Genomic DNA, 25,799 nt, shown 5'->3' with positions numbered 1-25,799 from the left:
AATTAAAGATTACATCAAATAAAGCACAAAATTCTTTAGAATTTGAACACAAGTCTGTCAACAAGTGGCTCCAGTACCTGCAGGGAATATTTTTCGATGGCGCCTCTGTCAGAGATAGCAGGTGGGCCAGGAAATTCTTATGGTCCTCTTCCTATCCTTAGTCAGTTCTGTGTCTTGCTCAGCTGGACGTAGACCTGTGTTATTTAACAGATTTAGGGTTTAGGTATGACAAACTGACATTACTCAATGTGAGTAATGTATTCTGAATACTTTGGATTACTTAATATATTGTCCTGCTTTTTACAACTACATGAAGGTAGCAATCACAGATAATAAAAAAGCCCTGTTTTTCCCTAACAATTTCTTTATTTATAATGCTGAAAAGTGGACGAGAAACATAAAATATGTCATTGAATATGTCATTTACTGTTATGGTCACCAACATATTCCATCACTTAGTCAAAATAAAAAGCAGCCTTGCGCAAGAAAAATTACTCTCTTTTTGATTTGGACCGCACCTTCCTGGTGGCGGAAAGCGGCCGGCATGGGCTGATGGGCAGTTGCACGCGCCAATTACAGCCGTCTCCATTCCTTTTACATCCTCTTCTGAGGCACAATGTCTAAAATTTCATTTGAACATAAATACTACATCCATTTGTAATGGCCACCAATCCAGGGCTGAGATAAAAGCAAGCTACAGTTTCTTTTTTTTTAAGATTCAGCTAGGATGAACCAGATGTCACCAACAACAACAACATTTATTTCTTATTTAGCCCAAAACCCTTTCTGACCCTGAAATGCTCCACTAAAAATTCAATGTATTTATTTTTTTTCTTCAAGAAAGCACAACCAAAAAACAAAACACCACAATATAAAACACTGACATCCTACAGGGTCTGTATAAAAAAGAAATATGCGAAAGCAAATTATTGTTTACATAGTTTGTAAATTTTGTTTTTATGTAAAATATATAGCTGAATAAAATATGTATATATACATGCACACATACACATTTATCTCTATTGTATACATTACACATTAATTTAACAAAAATGACAATATATTTATTTTCTGAACATGTGCACTTCCTACAGTTTATGTTATGCTATATAGCCTACATTATAAACTACATCTGGTCATCTAGCAGTCACAAAAATAGTATTTCAGTGTTGTGGAATGACTAATTTACCAAGGGCAAGGTGAGGCATGTGGCCAAAGCACTGCTGTCTAGTTTAACTGTTTAGTCCCACTTTTTTACAATATTGGCACCGCTGTTGGGGGTAATGTGATGTTTGTAGGCATTTGCTACACAACTTCCACTCATTAGAGATGAACTGAACTGTAAGGCTGATGTAAGTGTCCAAAGTGCAACTCTACTGCAAGTCTGTAGTAGAGTTGCACTTTGGACACTTACATCAGCCTTACAGCCTTAGCATGATGTTTGATGCCATGGAAATTGGTTCTTACTTACTTTGCAATTTGGGCATTTCCGAATGGATGTCTGCTGGCACACATTTTGTATATCAACTGTGCTCGGAGACAGACTTGTTGTTTGAGGAAGGCACTTTCTTAGGCTTTCCTCATATAGTGGTTTGTCTAGCGGTTAAGGAAAAGGACTGATAATTGGAAGGTTGCCAGTTCGAATCCCAAACTACCACTGAGGTGCCACTGAGCAAAGAACCATCTCCACACACTGCTCACAGAGTGTCTTTACACTGCTCACTAAGAATGATGTAATTGTTTCACAATGACAATCACTTCACTATCACTTTCATACTTTGCAATGTGTCTAGTTTTGAGATGGTAAAACAAATTGCTTGAGTTATCTCTCTTTGCAATTACTGCTGCCTGTCATACCTTGCACATTGTTTTTCTGATCAGCATTTTGCACTACTTGATTACATCATTTTCGAAAGCAGCTGTTAAAAGAAAAAAAACATTTGTATGTAATATATGTAAAAAAAAATCCTGTATCCAGAATCCAGACACTCACCAAAAGCTATAGGAGGCATCAAGAGGCTGTTATATTTGCAAAAGGAGGCTCAACTATGTATTGATGTAATTTCTCTATTGGGGTGTCCAAATTTAAGCACCGGTCTAATTTTGTTATGGTTCCGATTGCATATTTTCTTTTAATTCAATTATGTCACTGCTGAAGTACTATTGTTTCCACAAGGTATGACCAATATTAAAAGAAAGTTGCTACTTGAAAAATCCTCAAAAATAGATGTTCCCAAGCTTTTTCATATGTATATATATTTTTCATTTGGTGTATGTGCATTTGGTAGCTTGTATATATTCATGTGAATTTGCCATATTTCCTCAATATTTCCTGTGTAAAACAAAATATTATTCACATTTTGTGGTTCAGCTGAATACACCTCGTGTTCTTTCTGACTTGTTTCTTTGGGGGTGGGGATGCAGGCTTCCTTTGGCCCTGATGAACTCTGAAAGGTCTTTGTATGTGTTGCTAGGATATGATCCGCTTGATCTGAAAAAATGTGTTGGTTTGCATAGAAATGTTATTCTGTCTCTCATGCTCTGTCACATATACACAATACACAAACATTGCTTGACTTTATTTAATTTTACAGTATATTAGTTTTGTTTTGTTTTTTTCTCCAAAACTACTGCATAAACTGTATGTGAAGTGACCCGAATGAGAAGAACACAGAGGCTGTGAGTGGCTGGAGCACTGTGTCTGTATGACTGTCTTTGCGTAGGCTTCCATTGGGACAATTGAATTTTCTACAACTGATTAAGAGAGAGATCACTACCTTGTGATGCTCCACAGCATAGACAAGCACAGTGTGCATAACAGGTTGTACCTCTTTTGTGGATCTGCACTGAAGGAAACAGAAGAAAACAAATTATTCCCAGTTTTAGTGACATTCCAGTATAAATGCTTTCTTGGTAAATATACAGCACATTCAGTTGCTGTATATTGCTCAGAAAAGGACACAGAAAAGTGTTTGGAATTTCTATGTCCAGTGTTTTTGCTGACAAACCAGTAGTTTTCCAGGGTCCTTAAACAACAACAACAATATTTATTTCTTATGTAGCCCAAAATCACATAAGGTATGTCTCAATTTTCTTTGACAGGTCCTTAAAGCAGCCTCGTATGTAGTTATGACATGAAGTACAGATTTATTGTCATCCCATCCATATACATAGTACATAGTAAGACAAAATGTTGTGCTCCAACAAAGGAATAACAGTTATCTTTATATTTATAAATATATCTAAGTTCACAAAGACTTTGCTATAAGAATACAAAAGAGATGTACCTAAGAAAATGAAAGTGAAGTGATTGTCATTGTGAAACACTGCAGCACAGTGCACACAACTAAATGTGTCCTCTGCTCTTAACCATCACCCTTGGTGAGCAGTGGGTAGCAATGAAAGGCACCCAGGGAGCAGTGTTAAGGGATGGTACTTTGCTCAGTGGCACCTCAGTGGTACTTCTGAAGCCTGAATATTTTTATTTTATTCATACTGTTGTTAGTGGCCTCATCAATAATGAGGGACAACGTGACATTCTTTAGTTTCTCAAACAGACATTTTTAAACTCTAGCAAGATAGCTCGCATGCTGCGTCAAGACAGATAGATGTGTGAAGGTCACTGGGGGTGGCGGTTGCCCCTGTCAAATGTGAGGTATGTTGCATTGCTTCTAACAAGTAAAACCATACAAAACAAAAAATGAATTAACCCTGGACTACTTGTGTAACTTGCTAACATGTGCCACCAAACTTGATTGTGGGTCTCTGACTTGTCACAACCCTATTAATGATCTTTTCTGCCTAAAAATGCTGGACACTACTGAAGGGTTGTAACATGATGCTTATTAACATGCCATCACTCGTGTATTTGAACGCAAATGGATTAATGTCTTCATGCTCCTTCTGTGAAAAGGAGTTGTGACAATAGTATTTATATAATCTTTTGCTGTTAACTGACTTTATTTTAGTCAGGGTGTATGTAAAAACATTTAATGCCATCACTTGTCCCACAGAGCATGTGTGTATGTTCCTTAATGTAGACACTAACTCTGTGCCTAAAAATTATGTCATAATTTTCCTTGTGTGTTGGTCTGCAGGTGTGATCTACACAGTAGATCAGCTGGATCGCGAAACACAGGATTCCTATTGGCTGATTGTATATGCCAAAGACTTTGGTGTGGTCCCTCAGTCTGCAGTTCAACACATATATATACAGGTGTGTGTGTGTGTGTGTGTTTGTTGTGTGGGTGGCTGTATAGTGGTTTTTAATCCTAGTTTGTGTATAATGTGTGTTTTACATTCCACAGGTAGAGGATGTCAATGATAATGCCCCCTTGACCTCTGAACCCATATATTATGTGGCTATACCAGAGAATTCACCCAAAGATGCATCAGTCATTCAGATCAGCGCACAGGATCCTGACAGTACAGAACCCCATTTTATGTTCCAGATCATCAGTGGCAACCCCCAGAACTTCTTTAATATTGACCAACAAACAGGTAGCCACAGAGAATTTGCTGTCAACTGTATGTGTCTGTTCAATGTCTCTCTCTTGTTGTGTCACCTCTCTTTGTCTCCCACCTTCTCACTTTCTAAATGTGTTGCTTGTGCTATATGTAAGTGTACACATAGCCATACCATTAATTTCATACCATTAATCTGCTCATTTCTATGTATTCTTGATAATCTTATTTGAAACATTTGGTGCACTGTAGTCCCTGTGTTGGATGCAGGCATATATACCCAATCTTGATAGATACAAAAGAATAACACTTTCAAGTACATTGAAAAAAAAAGTTGTGCCATTTTTTTTAAAATTTCATTTTCAGAAACACAACATACATAAGACATCCTATATCTGAATGAACAAAATGTTCTTATTAAATACTTAACATAGTTGCTGACAACAAAATCATGACAAATTATCGATGGAAATCAAATTTATCAAGCTCTGGAGGTCTGGATTTGGAGTCAAACTAAAAAAAGTGGAAAAACACACTAAAGGCTACCTTTACACTTTGATGTAATGTCTTTAAAACAAGTCAAAATGAGGGATCTCCTCCCAGGGTCTCCAGAGGGATCTCCTCGAGTGAGACATGATGTCCCAGATGTGATCAATTTGATTCAGGTCTGGGAAACCTGCGGGCCAGTCCATAGCATCAATGCCTTTGTTATGCAGGAACTGCTTCAGCCACATGAGGTCTAGCATTGTATTCCACTAGGAGGAACCCAGTGCCAACTGCACCAGCATATGGTCTCACAAGGGGTCTGAGGATCTCATCTCTGGCGAGCACGTGGAGGTCTGTGCGGCCCCACAAAGAAATGCCACACCACACAATTACTGACCCACTGTCAAACCCGTCATGCTGAAGGATATTGCAGGCAGCAGAACATTCTCCACGGTATCAGCAGACTCTGTCATATCTGTCCCATGTGCTCAGTGTGAACCTGCATTCATCTGTGAAGAGCTCAGTGCGCCAGTGGCAAATTTGCTAATCTTGATGTTCTCTGGCAAATTCTACTGTGTTGGCTGTAAGCACAACCCCCACCGGTGGACGTTGGGCCCTCATACCACCCTCATGGAGTCTGTTTCTGACCGTTTGAGCAGACACATGCACATTTGTGGCCTGCTGGAGTTCATTTTGTGGGTCTCTGGCAGGGCTGTTTCTCCTTGAACAAAGACAGAGGTTAGGGTTAGGGTCCTGCTGCTGGGTTGTTGCCTTCCTCCACGTCTCCTGATGTTAGAGGTGTTGAAATTAATTATATAATTGATGCATCGCGATGCAGACGTGGACGATTCTGCATCGATGCATTGCAGAACATAATGACGTTGCTTGGGGATTTTCTGGTTGCGGCATAAAAATTATCGTTAAAAAGTAGTGCCGGTAGTGACTGTGGCGGCCTGATCTGAGTACAGCGCTGCTCCAGATTGGAGTTTTACTCTGTGCATTTGGTCATTTGTTGAACTTTGTACTTGGGTGAGTTTTCTTTCTTCTACTTCGAAACACAAGTAGGAAGTAGGAATGGAGAAAAGGCTGAAAAGGCTGATCTTTCTCTGAGTGTCCAGACATCTATACAAATCATCACCAGTCCTGCACTGACACCATTTGCAGGCTCACTCTACCCTGGAAGGGGGTCCCTCTGTGGTGGAAATTCTGCCGTCTGGGGAGCTGCTATAAAGGAAGTCAACTGAATTGATTATCCAAGTTTATTTTACCGCGCACGGGGGGACCCACAAGAGAACTTCTTCCCCGCTTGATTACAGTTCACAAGCATTTATACATCTGGGGTATACAAGGTCGAAAACCAAGCTCGCACCACTTTGGACAGTGGTGCCCATCAGCGTCACAGAAACTTTTCTTTATCAGATTTTGTCCAGCTTTTGCATCAACAAGGTCAGACCTAAGATACACAGTTGTCTTCTGACTGTTCCATGACCAAAGGTGAAACACGTGGAGTGTCCGGGCCTACAAAATTTTGTGGAGTGTCTGGGCTTACTAAATATTCCTTCCACACTCCACACTTTTTTTTTTTCGTAGTTGATTAATGATCACTACTATAGGCCCAAAAATGTATATAATGTGTACGTAAGGTGAGTAGTACATAATTACATAATAACAAAAAATTCAAAGGATAAAAAAATGATTATAAAAATGATTAAAAAGTACGCAGCAAATTAATGCAAAATTACAAAGTAACGTAATATACAACCAGAAACATCAAAGTATACCACTCCATCAAGGGTTTAAGGTAACTCATCACAGGCAGTTGTACTGAAATAAAAATATAAACTCAAAACTAAAGGCGAAAAAATAATAAAGGGTTCTAAGACCTTCACCTGCACGAGTCAGCTTCCCTAGGGGAGCCGTGTTGTTGGGGATAAAGGTGCAGCATTGGTCGCCGAAAATTGGGCAAACTCTCAAACTTTCTCCGCTAATAACATATCAACAGCAATGCGGTTCTGGAAGGCCATAAATGAGGTGGCTTTAAATTGTTCATGTACAGCACATATGTCAAAGTCAAGGCCCCCGGAGGGGGTTTTTCTGGCCCCCGGGAATATATATATTTATTATTAGAACTGGCCCGCAGGTCACTGCACGCCAGCAGCATCCAGGTACTTTACACACACCAACGCACTACATTTCCCACAATTCAACGGTGCCGCTCCGAGCGGGAGGCCACTTCCTTTCATTATTCATCAGCGGGCATTAGCATCACTTCAAAAGTCAACTTTCAGATAGCCTACCCTTAAAAAATGGCAAAACGGAAGGTGGACACTGAGAACCGGACTTTTAAAACAAGGTGGGAGTCGGAGTACATTAGTACGGAGTAAAATTAGTGTACTCGCCGCTGACTTTCGACGACGATTTGCTGACTTTGAAGCACAAAAAAGCAGGTTCAAACTGGTCAGTAATCCATTTGCAGTTGACGTGGAAAGCTCACCACCAAACCTCCAAATGGAGTTGATCGAGCTCCAATGCAGTGATGCACTGAAAGCAAAATATGCGGCGGTGGGTGCTGCGGAGTTTGCCCGTTTCCTCCCCGAAACAATGCCCCAGTTGCGCATCCAGGCTGCTCAAACGTTGTCTATGTTTGGCAGCACATACTTGTGTGAACAACTAAACAAAACATCACTTAGAAGTCGACTTACTGCAGAACACCTCCACTCAATCCTGAGGATTTCCTCAGCCCAGAGCCTGGCCCCGAACATTGATGAACTTGTTCAAAAGATGAGACACCACCAAGTATCAGCCACAGCTTCAAAAAAGTGAACATTACTGTGCAATGACGTATTTAGAGTTTTTATTCAGTTAAAGTTTAAAAGTGAAATATTTGTTTTCACACCACATGTGTGAAAAAATATTTCAGGTTAATAGATTTTTGCACTTTATTATTGTATTTCAATTTGTTTTAAAAATATTTCAGTTGAGTGAATTATAGAAAATTGCTGATATTATTTATTTCTTTGAAGTAAATTTAGGCCATTTTTGCTATTTCCCTGAGAAGTAATACTGATGGTGCCTTGAATAATACCGCTTCATTCATTTAATGTTCATGTTTTAGGGATTTTTACATAAAGCTTTTGTCCCTGTTGAAAATTAAAATTTACTGACAGAGCCATAAGAAATTATTTATTTATTTGATCATATAGCAATATATTTTTAGGTTTTCAGACTGTTTAATGGGGATCAATAGACTATATGCGGTCATTTTATTTTTTTTCAATGAACATTCGATCAGTCCAAGCCCTTGGCTTGTTCCTAAATTTTTCATTTGGCCCCCTGTCCATTTGACTTTAACACCCCTGATGTACAGCCTCAAATCCGTCTCTAGTAAAGTTTGATAAGCGCTGCACATTGTAATGAATGTAATTGATTCTGTCAACATTTTTGTTAGGAGGTATTCAAATAAAAATTGATTCAAAGCCTGCAGCTATTTGATTAACTAATTTGTATTCATCAGGCACACCTCTGGGAATACCTATGGCATCAATGTAAGTTGTGTCAGGGGAATCAAAAGAAAACAATGATCTCTTAGCTAAGCGGGAGTGAACATTGGAAAAAGAGACCTGAAAAACTTCTGATGCGGTTACAAGCTAAATAGTAGGATAAGAGTAGAAGGAGTGCAGACACCCGACCAGTTCTCAGGTAAAGTGGAGCGCAGTGTTTGACCACCACACCACCACCAGATGTCAGAACGATCAACTTTTGGGGAATGAGACAGGTTGTGGATAGATGCACAATACGAAACATTCACAGTATCAACAATATTACCAGGGGAAGGGTTAACAAAACAAGTAAAATTGTTATGAGCTATTTCAGCATCAAAAACAGGGGAAACATCGGTTTTTGGTCCTACAGGAAAAGGGAAATCCCAAGAAGAGCAAAAAGGATCAAGGTTATCTTGAGTCATAAGTTGGATAAGACAGGTAAAATTCAGTTCAGGTGGAGTGGGGACAATCTTCAACAATGGGTGAGGTCCTAAACATACAATCAGATTTTGCAGTGTCACCAGTTGCTTCTGCAAGTAACAACCAGTTATTCCTGTGGCCAAGTTTTTTTTTGAAAAACACGTGGAGTGTCCGGGCCTACTAAATTTCGTGGCGTGTCTGGGCTTACAAAATTTTCCTTCTACACCTCTCTGTATCACTCCTTCCCAAGGTTTCTTCCTTTTTTTTTCCTCTCTCTCCTAGAGTTTTTTTTCTGTGGATTTTTCAAGTGTGGGGGGTGTCAACTGTAGGGCTTGTCAAAGCCCATTGAGACATACTGTATTTTGGGCTATATAAGAAATAAATGTAGTAAAAAAATTTTTTATCTACAACGCTACACAATTGTCTTACGGGGAGTTTAAAAATGCATTCTTTAGATTTAAAATTTTCTCCAATGAGATGAAAAATGGTCTGTGTTCAGACCTCACTCACCACACAACAGCTGGAGCATATAAACTTTAAAGCAGATAGAGTACATGCAGTCAGTGCCAATTTGTGATATGGGCGACATGGGCGGTTGCCCAGGGTGGCAGAAATAGGGCAAGTGGTTCAGATTCAGCACTGACAACCGCTCTTGCGCCATGCATGCCATAGAACACATCTGTAAAACTCGCGGCCACATTCCGCGAGATAACTTTATATACATCTATTACTATGGCTCGGCGATATGAAGCACTGTCACTGGAGGAGTTCGGGGACGCATTTTCATGCATGCTTGGAGCAAGGGGACAAGTCGCCGCACAGGGAGTAGACACTGGACGCGCTGGGGAGGAGGACCGGAGGCATTTGGTCGGGGAGAGGGAGGCCGGAGGTCAGTTGGGACGGGAACTCTGGCTTCGTGGGGGGTAGCGGGGAGAAACTCAATGTCAATGGCAGTGGTCTTGAAGGTCATGGTCTCGATGTAGAATCCATCAGGAGATCGTCGTAACAAAGGGGGCAGGCAAGGCTCAAGGTCAAGGTCATAGTCGTGGATTCTAATCAGCTGGGCATGGGTAAATAAGGCTATCGTCTCTGGGAACGAATTCAACTCAAAGAGCACTCTCATTTCCACTTCCGGGTCGCCGTCTCCCTAGCTGGTCTGGTGCTCTCTGGTGGGCTGGAGGTGTATTGGCTGTGACAAGCACTGATAACACACAAACTACATATATCATAATGCAGTTGGTACTTTGCTGACAAACAGCTTGTACATCGTTTTGGTTTACTTTGAAGCAGGCTTGGCAGGGAGTCCAGCACATCACTAACTACAGGACTAGTCATGGAGCTGCTGAAAGTGACGGTTCAATGCAGAGATTCTGAACTCTTTGTTCCCTTTGAGGTGGAGCCACCAAAGGCAACTGTTCTAAATGCAGCAGCAACAGCTCACATCAACTTCACTCCCACCCTTAAGGTGGAGGAACATGAGGTGAGACACTCACTCCTGGGTGTCATTCATCCATGAGGGTATGAGGGCCGAAAACAGCGGAAATAAAGGGGAGAACAAAAACTAACCCGCAGGCATGTGGCGATTGCCCGGACCCTCCGCTAACCGCTTACCACACCGCTGGGTGCTGCCTTCTGGGCACGTGCAGCCCCTCTCACTGCATGACCTTGCTGGCAGTGCAACCAGCTCCGCTCTCTGCACTGCAGGGAGGCAGTCCTGGACCCTCCGGCGACCGTTTACTGCACCCCTGGATGGTGCATGGGCACATGCAGCCCCTCTCACTGCAAGTCACTCCTGGCAGTGTGTCCAGCTCCCCTCCCTGCAACACTCAGGGAGGCTGTCCCGGAGGGGCAGTGGTGGCCTAACGGTTAAGGAAGCATCACGTCACTGTAAGCAGCCCGTCCCTGGTGCCAGTGTGGGGGCTTCGCTGAACCATCCGGTCAGCCCTTTCTGTGTCCTTTGGGAGAAGCAGGCCCTCTTCCTGCCTGTCCCAGCTGGATGCTCATTCCATCAAGGGGGCTCTGTGGCACTCTGCACCTCTGGAGTAAGACCCAGGCCCACGCAAAAGCCCCAAGCTGACTTAGTCAGATGCGTGACTATGGTGGTGGTTGAGAGCAAGGGAAGAGCAACAAATTACATACCACAGGATATTAGGAATGGGCACTTCCCACAGGGGGCTGGCAGCATTGCTGGAGATAGTGGTGGGCGTGTGGCATGGAGGGTAGTGGAGGGTACAGCAGGCGGGGGCGCTGGTGCTGCGCTGCCGTTCAGGTGGGGAACGTCCAGGCAGAGGGTAGGCGTGTCCACGACCAGAGCTGGAGAGGCGGATTCCCGGCAAGGCAGTCTTGGCATGACTAATATCTATGCCTTTAAGTGGTCCCCAATATGCTTTACATAGTAAAGTAGACTTTGGTGTTCCACAAGGTTCTGTCCTAGGTCCGTTACTTCTCTATACATGTTACCTTTAGGCGATGTCATCCGCAAACACGGTATTAGCTTTCATTGCTACGCTGACGACACACAGCTGTATCTGTCAGCAATGCCAGATCAGAGGCAGCAGCTGAAAAAAATAGAGAATTGTCTGAAGGACATTAGACAGTGGATGCTCACCAACTTTCTCCTGTTAAACCCTGACAAGACAGAAGCGCTTGTACTTGGGCCTCAAGCAGCCAGGCATAAACTGGCTGACAACACAATAACCCTGGATAGCCTTTGTATCTCACCGAGTATTGAAGTGAAGGATCTAGGTGTCATCATTGATGCAGGTCTTTCATTCAGTTCGCACGTAGATAATGTCACTAGAATAGCATTTTTTCACCTTAGAAATATTGCGAAAATAAGAAATATAATTTCAATGCATGATGCAGAAAAGTTGTTCCATGCATTTATTACATCAAGGTTAGATTACTGCAATGCATTATTGTCTGGATGCTCTAGTAGGTGCATGAGTAAACTCCAGCTAGTACAGAATGCTGCAGCCAGAGTTGTAACTAGAACCAGGAAATTTGACCACATCACCCAGTCTTACAATCACTGCACTGGTTACCCATCAAATTTAGGATTGACTACAAAATCCTACTTTTAACCTATAAAGCTCTAAATGGTCTCGCCCCACAGTACCTGATTGAACTTTTGGTTCTTTACGAACCGCCACGTTCCCTTCGATCAATGGATGCGGGGTCACTACTGGTACCAAAGATGCAGAAGGTCACAGCTGGGAGCAGATCCTTCTCCTATAGAGCTCCGCAGTTGTGGAACAGCTTGCCTGTAAGTGTCCGGGATTCAGACACAGTCTCAGTGTTTAAATCCAATCTCAAAACCTATCTGTTTTCTCTGGCTTTTTGCTAAAGTCCTAGACCCTCATTTCACTTGACTTTGACACAGTGTCAATTATAAAGTCCAGTTTATCACAGAGTCCCCCTGTTAGACACAGACAAAGATAAATTCACCATAGCTAGGCTGTCCTAGTTAGGGTACCGGGCCACTGTAGCACCAATATACCGCTATAACCACATATTTCAGTATCAGTCGTACAGTGCAACCGTCTGCTGCTGCTTCTGTTTGTTTTTCTCCGAGACACGGAATCAAGCGCCCAGACTACTGGCAGATCCCAGTGATCAGACCAGCAAATAAATCCTGGTTCCTGACAACTGCTTTACAAGGACATAACATGAAACAAACCAGAGGGTCACCACAGCCACCACCACCGTTACAACTACAGCTTCAGGGATCTTCAAGTGGACCAGTAACATCATTATGGACACGTAATCTAGACCATGACACTGACTACATCCTGGACTTCTCCAACCCTACAACCGTAGGACTTATCATTATATCATATCCAACCCTGCACTGACTCCATTTGCAGGCTCACTCTACCCTGGAAGGGGGTCCCTCTCTGTATCACTCCTTCCCAAGGTTTCTTCCTTTCTTTTTTTTTCTCTCTCCTAGAGTTTTTTTGTGTGGAGTTTTTCCTTGTGTGCAGAAGGGTCAAGTGTGGGGGGTGTAAAAACTGTAGGGCCTGTCAAAGCCCATTGAGACATACTGTATGTGATTTTGGGCTATATAAGAAATAAATGTTGTTGTTATATATCTGGGAATATATGTTACCCCTGATTTTGACAAAATTTATAAAAATTATTTTGTTCCATTGTTTGAACGCATTAAATTAGACTTGGAGAAGTAGAATACACTTCCTATTTGCTTTCTAGGTTGTATAGCTCTCTTTAAAAGTAATATTCTAACTAGATTGTGTAAAACTGAGAAGAATGAAGTAACAAAACTCTCTCTCTACATACAAAAGCACTGTATTCAAACCACTCCAACTTGTTGTTACCTGGCAGAAAGAGGAAAGTCCGGTTTCGATGGAAAAGCATGGAAAAGACAGAAAAAGTCCAGTCCCCCACACGTGAACAATCCTTTATACACCTGGCCTACAGGAAGTTGTCACAGACCAATCAAAACCTGTTGTTTCTGACGTCACGTCCCCTGTGCCTCCCGTCTGGGGAAGACAAAGAGAACAGGCGATCCCAATGACTGGCACCTCACACCTCTGGCTCGGGGGTGGGCCGCCAAATGTTGCAATGCCGTTTGACAAAGACATGTAAATGGAGGTGTGGAATCTCAAAAGCACAGAAATGTAATGGCTCCGCGACGTCCCATCTTACAATTGCTATATCCAAATCAAATTATCACACATAAAGCTATTAAAAACCTGAACAGCTGGATTAGTTCTTTTATATGAGCCAAAAAGAAACCCCATATTAAACTAGCAACATTATGAAAGTGAAGTGATTGTGATACACTTCACAACGAAAGTGTCCTCTGCTTTTAACCCATCACCCTTAGTGAGCAGTAGGCAAACCGGCAACCTTTTGATTACAGGGCCGCTTCCTTAACCTATAGGCCAGTGCTGCCCCAGTGGAATGGTGCGGGAAAAAAAAAATATTTAAAATGTCTGCGGGAGCACTAAACTGCACATCCTACTTCATACTGCACTGCACATTCTGAAACTGAATTATAAGTGGCCATGTCTGTGAAGATGATAATGTGATCATGTATCTTGCTGGTTTTCAAGGCATAATTATTCATTTCAAAATATATAAAATAAACTAAATTCATGATGTTCTTTTATTTCAGGCCTTATCACTACAACATCTAGAAAACTTGATAGAGAGCAGCAAGATGAGCATATTCTTGAGGTAAAACTTTCACACACACCATTACGTGTACTGTGTAATGCTTTCACTTACATGCCTGTGGTTGTGTCTATCTGTAGGTTTCAGTGTCAGATGGTGAGCCCTTTCCCAAGCACACTACGGTGTGGGTTGTGGTGTCGGTCATGGATATGAATGATAATCGGCCTGTGTTCCCAGAAAAAGTTTACCAAACCCGTCTCCCTGAGCGCCGGCGCAGGGGTGACCCTTTGTACCGCATTTTTGCCTATGACCATGATCACGGCAGCAATGCAGACCTCACCTACAGCATTGTTGATGGAAACAGTGAAGGGAAGTTTTTCATTGATCCCAAAACAGGAGTAATCTCTTCAAGGAAACAATTCTTTGCAGGCAGCTACGACATCCTGACCGTATGTATCTGTCTGTCTATGAATGTGTTCATTTATGTATTTTTTGATTAATACTTAATCATACTTTAATTATTTTCATGGATGAACAATGAGTAGAAATCCACATAGTGGAAGCATCATAAAGAAACAAAACTGCTAGTAAACATTGTGAAGCAAAACTCAGTAGGGTCATTCTATCTCAACAAATATTTGGTATCGGCCAAATATCTCTTAAGAATGGAGTCATTTGTGGCTCACCCAGTACATCTTATTCCATTGCCTTATTGCCCATGTTCTAATGCTTACACACACACCTTGTAGGCACTTTTTATGGTAGTCACATTTACATTTGAAGCATTTGACAGTTGGTCTTATTCAGAGCGACTTAAAACATGCTTTCATGTTACCATTAATGAAGTAACCAGTATGATTCACTAGGACACCAACTACGAATACAATCATTTTATTCACTTTACATAATCCAGGCTACAAGAAAGCTAAACCACAGGTCAGCATGGAAACCCTGACCTTGTCAGTATGCCACATGCGAGTGCCACAGAGTGCCACATGCATTCTGCCTTCTGACACCTCTCTGTCCAAGCCATTTTTAACTTTTAGCAGTTTGTGCTACAGTAGCTCTTCTGTTTTCCCTTCGTACAAAAGTGAGTCTTGGCTGCTCATGATGCAAGAGATGCAGTTTTGGAGATGCTGTGACCTAGCCAGCCATCTTCTTCTTATTTTGGCTGTTCCTGTTAGGGGTCACCACAGTGGATCAGTCCTCTGCATCTTTCTCATCTACACCAATGTCTTGCATGTCCTCTGTTACCATATCCAGAATCCTCCTAATCCACATCAAATTCTACATACATATTCATGCAAGTAAATAAAACGGCCTTCTGGCAGCATTCACCCCCTCCCACAAAATGTGCAGTTGCTGTTGAATTTAAATTGAACACCCAATGCCAGGTGTCCTTGTAAGGAGATAATCAATGTTCTTTACTCCCTGGTGACACTCTGTCAGCCACATCTTGATGCCAGAATCAAAGTGAAGTGATTGTCACATGGCTGCCCACTGCCCACTGAGTGAGCAGTGGGCAGCCATGACAGGCGCCCAGGGAGCAGTGTGTGGGGACGGTGCTTTGCTCAGTGGCACCTCAGTGGCACCTTAGCGGATCGGGATTCGAACCGACAACCTTCTGATTACAGGGCCGCTTCCTTAACCGCTAGGCCACCACTTGCACACCTATATGAACCATGTAAATAGTAAGTCACATAAGATAACTAAACTAAAAATATGGGCAAGATAAATTCTTGATTCAGGGGGAAACAAATGCTACAATAAGGTTACATTTTCAGATGGCTGAGCATGGAGTTGAGCCAGAATGACAGAGTATTAAAAATGATTAAATGAATTTCTATTGGAAACGAGTTAACACAGATGTTGGGCAGGTGAAAGAATTGAGCTGAAAAAGAGATACAGTGGTAGTGGGAAATTGGCTAACAAATACAAAATAAGGTTATTGTATGTCAAGCAGTCGAGAAAACTAAGCACAAATGTATTTTGACATACAGTGCATTTATAATGCAAATGTTTATATTTATAACTAATGTCCTCACAAAGATAAATGTGTGGAGGTAAAGTCTTCTGTTATTTCTGTTTTGTAATTTTTCTGCAGATAAAGGCTGTGGATGGGGGACGTCCACAACGGTGGACAACAGCTCGTTTACATATTGAATGGGTGCCACGTCCACAGCCAAACTCAAAACCTCTACTGTTTGATGAGCCTCTATTCAACTTCACTGTTATGGAGACAGATCGTGTGGCAGACATTGTTGGTGTGGTGTCCATACCAAAGGGCTCAACCCATCTTTGGTTTGACATCACTGGTAAGTCTGAATACAGGAGAGAGTGTGACGTTCCCGAAGTTCCTAAAATGTGTGAGTTGCAGATTACATCCAATTAAATCAGATGGAATAAAGTCTAGTAAAAAAGCTTGGGAACCCCTCTCTGCCAGTGTAATTTAGTCTGCTTTAACTAAAAGAGATAACAGTGGTATGCAATTAAATCAAATTTAATTGCATAGTTAGTCAGGAGAGGTAGACCTGCCGTAATTTCCTGAGAAAGTGTCATCTTTGTTGTGTCTTCCCCATCTGGTGTGATATGTTTGTAGACCAGGTGGACTGCAAAGAACTTGAAGCTCTCCTCCCTCTCTACTTCCTTTTCCTCAATAAAGAGTGTGAAGAGCTCAGGTCACTTCGACCTTCTGAAGTCCATGATCATTTCTTTGGTTAATATAATGTTACGATCCAGGTTATTGCTGTAAAAACAATTGTTTCAAGTGCCAGACCTCCTCTCTGTATGCTGATTCATTCTTATTCATTATCAGACCTACAATGTTAGTGTTGTCAGCAAATTCAACAATGCTGTTTCTGGTGTGAATTTGGGAGGAGTCATGTGTGAAAAGTGAATGGCGGATGCACCCCTATGGTGTTCCTGTGTTTAGGATGAGAATGGAGGATTGTAGAGTGAAGGCTAGTAGTAGCCTAGTGGGTTAGATAGCAGAGGACACATTTCGTTGTGTGCTGTGTATTACAATAACAATCACTTCACTTTCTAAAGGATATTGCTTAATAAGGTCTAGCAGGCCAAGAATTATATTGGAGCACCATATGCAAGGATTGTGAGAATGGTAATAGACAACTCCCTAAATTCCATCAACATGTGGACTTTTGCAATGAGAGGAAAAAACATCGCTGGTGCATATTGGGTGGAGCCCCACCCCTATCTCACCCAATCAGATCACATAACTGTGTTGTGAAATGCACTGACAACGCTACAGTCCATCACAAGTACAGGAACTGCTCATAGCTGGAGACTGCGTGTTCAGAAAGGCTTACATGGTGGCTATAAGAAGACTGTCTTAACTGTCTTAACTGTCTTGAGCCATTAGAGCAGCAAAGCATGCACACAGACAGAAAATCTACAGCCACTTCCAGAACAGTGGTCACACATGTAGCAGAACTAAAACCTCTGTCTGTGACAGTGACCCCTCCCTACCTGATGTGCTGACTGACTTCTACGCACAATTTGACACAGAACATTATGACTGTGAGGAAATCCAACCCTCCTTCCAGTGATCAGGTGCTCTGTCTAACCATGGTGGACACGAGGAAAGAGTTGCAGAGTTAACTCACAAAAGGCTGCTGGACCAGACAACATTCCTGGAAGATGCTCAGAGAATGTACAGACCAACTGGCATTCATTCCAACATGTCTCAAGGACACCTGAAAAAATCTTCAGTGTCATGTCTTAATGACTACAGTCTCATTGCACTTACACCCATCATGATAAAGTGCTTTGAGAGGCTTGACAAGAAACAAATTAAGACCCTGCTGCCCTCCAACCCGGACCCACTGCAATTTGACTATCGTCTAATCTGCATCTGGACAATAAGGACACACACACAAATGCTGTTCATAGACTTCAGTTCAGCATTCAACACAATCATTCCTCAGGATCTGGATCTTGGACTTCCTGACTGAAAGACCTCTGTCTGTCCGGATCGGGAACAGCACCACCACACTGAGCACTGGAGCTACTCAGGGCTGTGTGCTCAGTCCAGTGCTGTTTACCCAGCTCACCCATAACTGTGCAGTTATGCACAGCTCTAACTACATCATCAAGTGAGACAGCAGTGGTGGGTCTTATCAGCAACAACGATGAATCAGCCTACAGACAGGAGGTGCAACGACTGTTTCTGAACTTGAAATAAAGGAAAGAGATGATTGTTGAATTCAGAGAACAGAGGGACCACTCTCCACTGAAGATTGACTGATCTTGTGTGGAGATTGACAAGAACACAAAGTTTACTCAGTGTTCAACTACAGGGGAACCTCTCCTGGACTATCAACACCAGCTCAACAGCAAAGAAAGCCCAGCATGTCTCTACTTCCAGTGCAGGCTGAGCATTCTGACCAGCTGCCTCTCTGTCTGGTTTGGTGAACTGCACCGCTTCGGACCGCAAGACCCTACAGTAGATAGCGAGGACAGCTTAGAAGATTATCAGTCTCTCTTCCCTCCATAACGGATATTTACCAAACACGTTATATGAGGAAAGCCACCTACACACCCCTCACATGCACTCTTCACCCTCCTACTATCCAGAAAAAGGTACCAAAGCATTCAGGCCCTCACTGCCAGACTATGCAATAGCTTCACTTCTCGTCCTCTCAAAACATCAAGCATTTTTTGTCTTGAGCCTCAACGAAACGTGTCCTCTGCCTTTAACCCATGGTGAGCAGTGGGCAGCCATGAAAGGTGCCTGGGGAGCAGTGTGTGGGGACGATGCTTTGCTCAGTGGCACTTTGGCGGACCAGGATTCGAGAAAGTCCTACATCAAGACTCTTTTCAGTCCTTGCTCCTCATCTTGCTCATCTACATTCTACATATACTTTTACAGCATTTTTCAGAAGAAATCAGTAGTTACTGGAACAGTCCCCCTGGAGACACTCAGGGTTAAGTGCCTTGCTCAGGGACACAATGTTAGTAAGTGGGGTTTGAACCTGTGACTCTGTGGTCTTCTGGTTCATAAGAGAGTGTGTTACCCACTAAGCTACTATCAACAACCATCAGCACTTCTGTTGAACAGCAGTTGTTGATTTAACTGCTGTACAGGTATGTAGGTCTGATATGACAACAAAGCACTTTGGACAACTGCATTTGCTAAATGCCATAAATGTATGGCCACAAGTCCTGTGTGGACTGATTAATTCTAAATACAATATATGCATTGTTCAAAGATGTCTAGAGAAAAAATGCTGCCAAATCTCCCTGTTTATTAAGCATGTGGATGGATCAGTCATGATTTGGGCTTGTGCTGCGAGCACAGGGAATATTTCATTAGAACTCCTCACTCACAACAGGAACATTCCCCACTGCTTTCAAACAGGCTGTCATTGCTCCCCTGCTCAAAAAACCCACATTAAACCCATCTCTACTGGATAGCTACCGCCCAGTCTCCAACCTTCCTTTTCTTTCAAAAATTCTTGAAAGAGCAGTCCTGGCTCAACTTTCCTCATTTCTCCACAAGCATGATCTTCTCGACCCTTTTCAGTCTGGTTTCAGGAAAGGGCATTCTACTGAAACCTCCCTCCTGGCAATGATGGACGACCTTTGTGCTGCAAGAGCTGCCCGCAGATCATCTGTCCTTGTCCTACTTGATCTATCTGCTGCCTTCGATACAGTTAACCACGAAATTCTTCTCACCACACTCTCTGATTTAGGAGTCACAGGAACCGTACTAGATTGGTTCACCTCTTATCTTTACGACAGGTCCTTCAAGGTATCATGGGGAGGTGAGACATCTGTCCTCTCTAGGGTAACCACAGGGGTTCCACAAGGCTCTGTCCTTGGCCCCCTTCTATTCTCAATATACACTCGCTCACTTGGTCACATCATCCAATCACATGGCTTCTCCTATCACTCTTATGCTGATGACACCCAGCTCTATCTGTCATTCCCACCAGAAGATGCTACTATAGCAACAAAAATTTTGGCCTGCCTCTCAGACATATCGGCATGGATGTCTGAGCGACATCTTTCCGGGCAACAATTCTCCTCAGCAAAACCTTTCAATTCAAATTGGATCGCTATTGTTAACACCCACGGCATCTGCAAAAAGCCTTGGAGTTTGGATAGATAACAAACTGAGTTTGAACCATCATGTTGCTGCGATCTCCAGATCCTGCAGGTTCACTCTCTACAACATTCGCAAGATTCGGCCTTTTCTCTCACAACAGGCTACGCAGCTCCTCGTCCAGGCAATGGTCATCTCCAAACTCGACTACTGTAACTCTCTCCTGGCTGGAGCCTCTGCAGTCACCATAAAACCACTCCAGATGATCCAAAATATGGCAGCCCGTCTCATTTTCAATCAGCCAAAATACACCCATGTTACACCTCTTCTTACCTCCCTCCACTGGCTCCCGGTAGCTGCTCGCATTGAGTTCAAATCCTTGATGCTTGCCTACAGGGCTGTAAATGGAACTGCGCCCTCCTACATCAACACACTAATACCTAGCTACACTCCTGCATGCTCTCTCAGATCAGCAAACGAAAGGAGACTAAAAATTCCTTCTTCACGGGGTCTCCGATTCCAATCATGTCTGTTCTCCGTTGTTGTCCCTGGCTGGTGGAACAACCTGCCCTCCTCCACACGACTAGCCGAGACTATCACCACTTTTAAGAAGAAGGTGAAAACCCTCTTATCCCAAAAATATTACAGACAAATCTAACACTTACACACGCACATGCGTACACATTGCACAAACAAATTCAAAATGTATAAATACATTATCATTTTTCTTAGTCTAGCACCCAACAATCTCCGAGCATGCTCTTCACTGACAAGTCTAAGCCTTATCAGGGCTCTTAGTTTGTAAACTCGATATTCTATAGAAATCGAACGAGAATTGTTGGTGTCTTCCTATTGTAAGTCGCTTTGGATGAAAAGCGTCTGCTAAATAAAGTAAAGTAAAGTAAAGTAAAGAAGAAGGAAGAATGGATTTGAATAATTAATCACAAATAGGGTTGAGGTTGAAATTCGGATGGATACTACAAAAAAACAGTTGTCTTAAATACATGTTAACGGTTCTACTGACAGTACTGGAGAAATAAAAAAAATTGTCATATAAAGATTACTTCGCTTATTTTACCAGACCAGTCTTTCAGAATTTCTGATAATATTCGTTATTCGCCTCATTATTTGCAATCTCACACATGAAGTTTTGTCTGTTCCGCAGTACACAAAGCTCTCTCGCACAGCACAAGAGAGCTCACACTTATGGAGTGATAATTGCGGAGAGAGCCAAATGAGCCAAACTATGGTTACACCGTGTCATCGGTCCCAGTTTCTGCCAGAAAAGGCCAATATGTTGATTTTGCTCAAGAAGAATGGTTAAAACATTGTAAATTAATTTGCAAGAAAATTGTGTTTATTTATTTGTATTACATTTGGTTTTGTTTTTATATTTTTTTGTTTGATATTTGCTCAAAAATTGGTGTTGGCTAAGCTATTGATAATTTTTTTACATTTAAATAATTAATTTATGTTCTCAATTTCTTTATTTTTTTTTTATTTCAAAAACACAACAAAAAGTACTGATAAGAGTACCGTTAAAATACCGAATGGTACCAATAGAAGTGGTATCAATAGAAGTAGTAATACAATTTAAATCCTTAATGATACCTATCTCTACTCACCCGATATACAAATTATAAATAATAATGGTGTATGAGCACACATGGCTTCAGGGGAATTGTCTCCAATGTGGTTCAGAAATACTCCTTTTTTTTAAGTTGCTGTAAAGCCAAGGTCACAATTTACACTTGTTTCCCTGAATGCATTGTTCATGCTGTTAGCTTAGTCTTGCTGCTTGCCTTCTCTTTTCATTGCAATCGGTGCTCTCCTATTCTTCCTTCATGCCTTTGTTTCTATTACTTTTCTCACCTTGGTTTCTGTCTTCATCTGCTTCTTTGTTCTTCTTTCTTCCCCCTCTTTACCTCCTGTTTGAAGGTCCTCTGCCTTTACGTGAGGTCTTCTGTGTTCTTCAGCCTTCATGTGGCAGGAACTGCTCTTCAGAAGGTACCTGATTTCACTTGCGTGTGTTCACACACACATCATATCTTAAAACACACACGTACACATTTAATTGATACACAATTAAGATATGGGAAAACATCCAATATACACAGACCTCTGTAGTGCAATGAAAATCTGTCTAGTGCATAGCTGGTGTGCTTTTCACCACATCTGAAACCTTATAGCTTCTACATAAAATCCTAAAGCTTTAAATTTGTACAGGGTGGTAGTGTAGTAGCAGTAGCTTAGTGCGTAACACACTCTCCTATGAGCCAGATGACTACAAATTTACAGAATTTGGCAGAAACTCTTATCCAGAGTAACTTACATGTGTGTATGGAAAATATTCAGACCCACATAAATTTGTCACTCTGTTATGTTTGCCATTTGCTAAAATTATTTATGTTTTTTTTCATTAATGCACACACTGCACCCCCATATTGACAGAAAAACACAGAATTTTTGCAGATTTATTAACAAAGAAATTCTGAAGTATCACATGGTCCTACGTATTCAGACCCTTTGCTGTGACACTCAGGTGCTGTCTATTTCTTCTGATCAACCTTGATATGGTTCTACACATTCATTTAAATCCAGCTGTGTTTGATTATACTGATTGGACTTGATTAGGAAAGCCACATCATGAGGTCAAAGGAGCTGCCTGTAGAGTTCAGAGACAGAATTGTGGCAAGGCACAAATCTGGCCATGGTTACAAAAACAATTCTGCTGCACTTAATGTTCCTAAGAGCACAGTGACCTCCATAATACTTAAGTGGAATGCATTCCTAGAGCTGACTGTGTGACCAAATTGAGCTATCAGGGGAAGAAGAGCCTTGGAGAGAGAGGTAAAGAAGAACCCAAATATCACTGTGGCTGAGCTCCAGAGATGTAGTTGGGAAATGGGAGAAAGTTGTAGAAAGTCAGCAATCATTGCAGCCCTCTCCCAGTCAGGGCTTTATGGCAGAGTGCAATACACATGAAATCCAGCATGGAGTTTGCTACAAAAAAAAAAAAACAGAAGAACTCAAAGATATAATAAAGCAGATTCTTTGGTCTGATGAGACTAAACTAGAACTTTTTGGCCTTAATTGAAAGCGGTATGTGTAGAGAAAACCAGGCACCTGTCATCACCTGTCCAATACAGTCCCAACAGTGAAGCATGGTGGTGGAAGTATCATGCTGTGGGGGTGTTTGAAGATGCAGGGACAGGATGACTGGTTGCAATCATGGGAAAGATGAATGTGGCCAAATACAGGGATATACAGTGATAAACCTTCTCCAGAGTGCTCAGGAACTCAGACAATGACACACAGCAGACCTAAGCACACAGCTAAACTAATGAAAGATTGGCTTCACAACAATTCTGTGACTGTTCTTGGGTGGTAGTAGCCTAGTGGGTAACACACTCGCCTATGAACTAGAAGACCCAGGTTCAAATCCCACTTACTACCATTGTGTCCCTGAGCAAGACACTTAACCCTAAGTTGCTCCAGGGGGACTGTCCCCTGTAACTACTGATTGTAAGTCGCTCTGGATAAGGGCGTCTGATAAATGCTGTAAATGTTCTTGAAAGGCCCAGCCAGAGCCCTGACTTAAACCCAATTGAGCATTTCTGGAGAGACCTAAAATGTCCATCCACCGATGTTTACCATCCAACCTGCCAGAATTGGAGTGATCTGCAAAGAGGAACGGCAGAGGATCCCCAAATCCAGGTGTGAAAAAGTTAATGCATCTTTCCCAAAAAAGATCAAAAGGGTGCTTCTACTAAATAATGAGCAAAGGGTCTGAATACTTAGGACTATGTGATATTTTAGTTTTTCTTTGCTAACAAATCTGCAAACCAATGCTGTATTTTTTTGTCAATATGGGGTGCTGTGTGTACATTAATGAGGGGAAAAAGAACTTAAAATGATTTTAGCAAATGGCTGCATTATACCAAAGAGTGAAAAATGTTATGGGTGTCTGAATAATTTATGCCCATTGTACATGCTTTAAGATACCACTAGCTTAATAACTGAGTAGCCTGTTTTGACAAAAATTGACGAATCCTTCTAATGTTGTAGAGAAGGAATCGACACAAGCAAGAGAGATTGAAAATGTAGGAGAGGGAATTGTCCACAATTACCCCAAGGCTGCACACAGTGACAGAAGGAGAGATTGGAGAATGGTCCAGACATATTTTAAGATCCTGTTGTGGAGAGCAATGAAGAATGAATAGCTGTTCAGTTTTGCTGGGGTTGAATTTCAGAGGATGATCTTACATCTGGTTGACAGTCAAATGTCAAATCTCCAGAAAGATCTAGTAACATGTAGTTTTCCTGTAACAGCCAGAAGAGCAGTCTCTGTGGACTGATTTGGGTCCCAATGGTTTTTCTGGGTAAGGGAGAAAGGTGTAGACGGTACGTTCTAGGATTTTAGAGTGTGTTTTCTGTCCACTTCTGGCTGGCAGTAGCCGTTTGTTCATAAAACAGTGTGGCAGGCAGATAATGCTTTGGAGTCGGTTAAGTAATTTCATTGTCAACAGAGATACCAATTTGATAATGGGTCTATGGGATTAATGGGTCTAAAGAGTAAAGGTCCAGTTTAATATGGAGGAAGGGTTTGTTTGCAGGAAAAATGTCTGCTAAATCCGTGTTGGGGGAAAAGAGATGAGCTGAACATAACTAATTCGTTGTCTTGTATTTTTGAAAGCATTATACTGCCAGAAAGAACAACAAATTGGCCAGTGGACTAGTGGCCCCGTAATCAGAAGGTTGCTGGTCCGAATCCCAAGGTGCCACTGAGGTGCCACTGAGCAAAGCACCGTCCCCACAGACTGCTCCCCTAGCGCCTGTCATGGCTGCCCACTGCTCACCAAGGGTGATGGGTTAAAAGCAGAGGACACATTTCATTGTGTGCTGTTCTCCAGTGTTTCACAATGACAATCACTTCAATTTCACTTTCAAATTTGGTCTTCTTCAGTATTCCTTCATTCCATCATTATCAATGTTGGCTTTTCTTAGGTAGTACTGCATTTAACACAACACTGGCCGATCAAAATCTTGATGTGTCTTATGTAAATGCAATGTATGCTTATTTTGCCCTGATTTGTGTGCTGTCATGTTTTCATTGATTATTCTAACTCATTGAGCATGGTGGCCCACCTCTGGGTGGGTACAGTGTTCTGGAATAGTGAAATGGTGGCCCCATGATTAATGGCTGATTTATGTACCTACACAATCTGCATTAGGCTGTGCATTATGAATTGTAACACCGAATTGTGCACCAAAGTGCTAACTTTACTGGAATCATGCAGGGCACTCCAAGTCCCCTCCCTGCTTATATCTCCCAAAGTGCCTTGAAATGGCCTTAGGGAATTTTCGTAGTATGATGTTTGTATTCTATAGCTCAGCATTTATTACACAAACCATCTCAAAGCTCTGCATCAATTTGAAGTATGTGGGATCATGCACATCACTGTGGATCTTCAGAAAAGATGGGGAAACATGGAACACCTACTCCACCATGTCACTTGGATTTAAGACAAGACCTAAATTGCTACTTTACCCTTTTCCACCCCAGTCATCACTTTTTATCTCCTCAAGTATTCAGCCTCAAAATAAAGGGCCATACACTACAGGCCAGTTGGGGGATCAAGAGAACATGAGGCACACAGTCAGATCAAAATGAGATGCTTCATGCA

General features: G+C 42.0%; 1 protein-coding gene across 4 annotated transcripts in view; it reads left to right on the top strand.

Annotated features, from left to right (window-relative positions):
• The window catches only part of fat3a (FAT atypical cadherin 3a), a 99,774-nt gene that overhangs the window by 27,172 nt on the left and 46,803 nt on the right, over nt 1-25,799 (top strand). For 3 of the 4 annotated variants that reach the window (XR_003743231.1, XM_028962664.1, XM_028962662.1), the window contains 6 exons: nt 4,098-4,216; nt 4,308-4,500; nt 14,050-14,111; nt 14,189-14,497; nt 16,153-16,363; nt 22,051-22,119. Coding sequence is in view for 3 of the 4 variants with exons in the window: in XM_028962664.1 (XP_028818497.1) it covers nt 4,098-4,216; nt 4,308-4,500; nt 14,050-14,111; nt 14,189-14,497; nt 16,153-16,363; nt 22,051-22,119 (963 nt within the window). In the remaining variant the exon portion in view is untranslated. The remainder of the gene's footprint in view (nt 1-4,097; nt 4,217-4,307; nt 4,501-14,049; nt 14,112-14,188; nt 14,498-16,152; nt 16,364-22,050; nt 22,120-25,799) is intronic. The other variant, XM_028962663.1, reaches the window with a different exon arrangement.

This window comes from Denticeps clupeoides, chromosome 19, assembly GCF_900700375.1.
Source record: "Denticeps clupeoides chromosome 19, fDenClu1.1, whole genome shotgun sequence".
NCBI classification, from domain to species: Eukaryota; Metazoa; Chordata; class Actinopteri; order Clupeiformes; family Denticipitidae; genus Denticeps; species Denticeps clupeoides.
The sequence above is the reverse complement of the archived record's forward strand: the minus strand, read 5'-3'. Positions and strand labels throughout refer to the sequence as shown.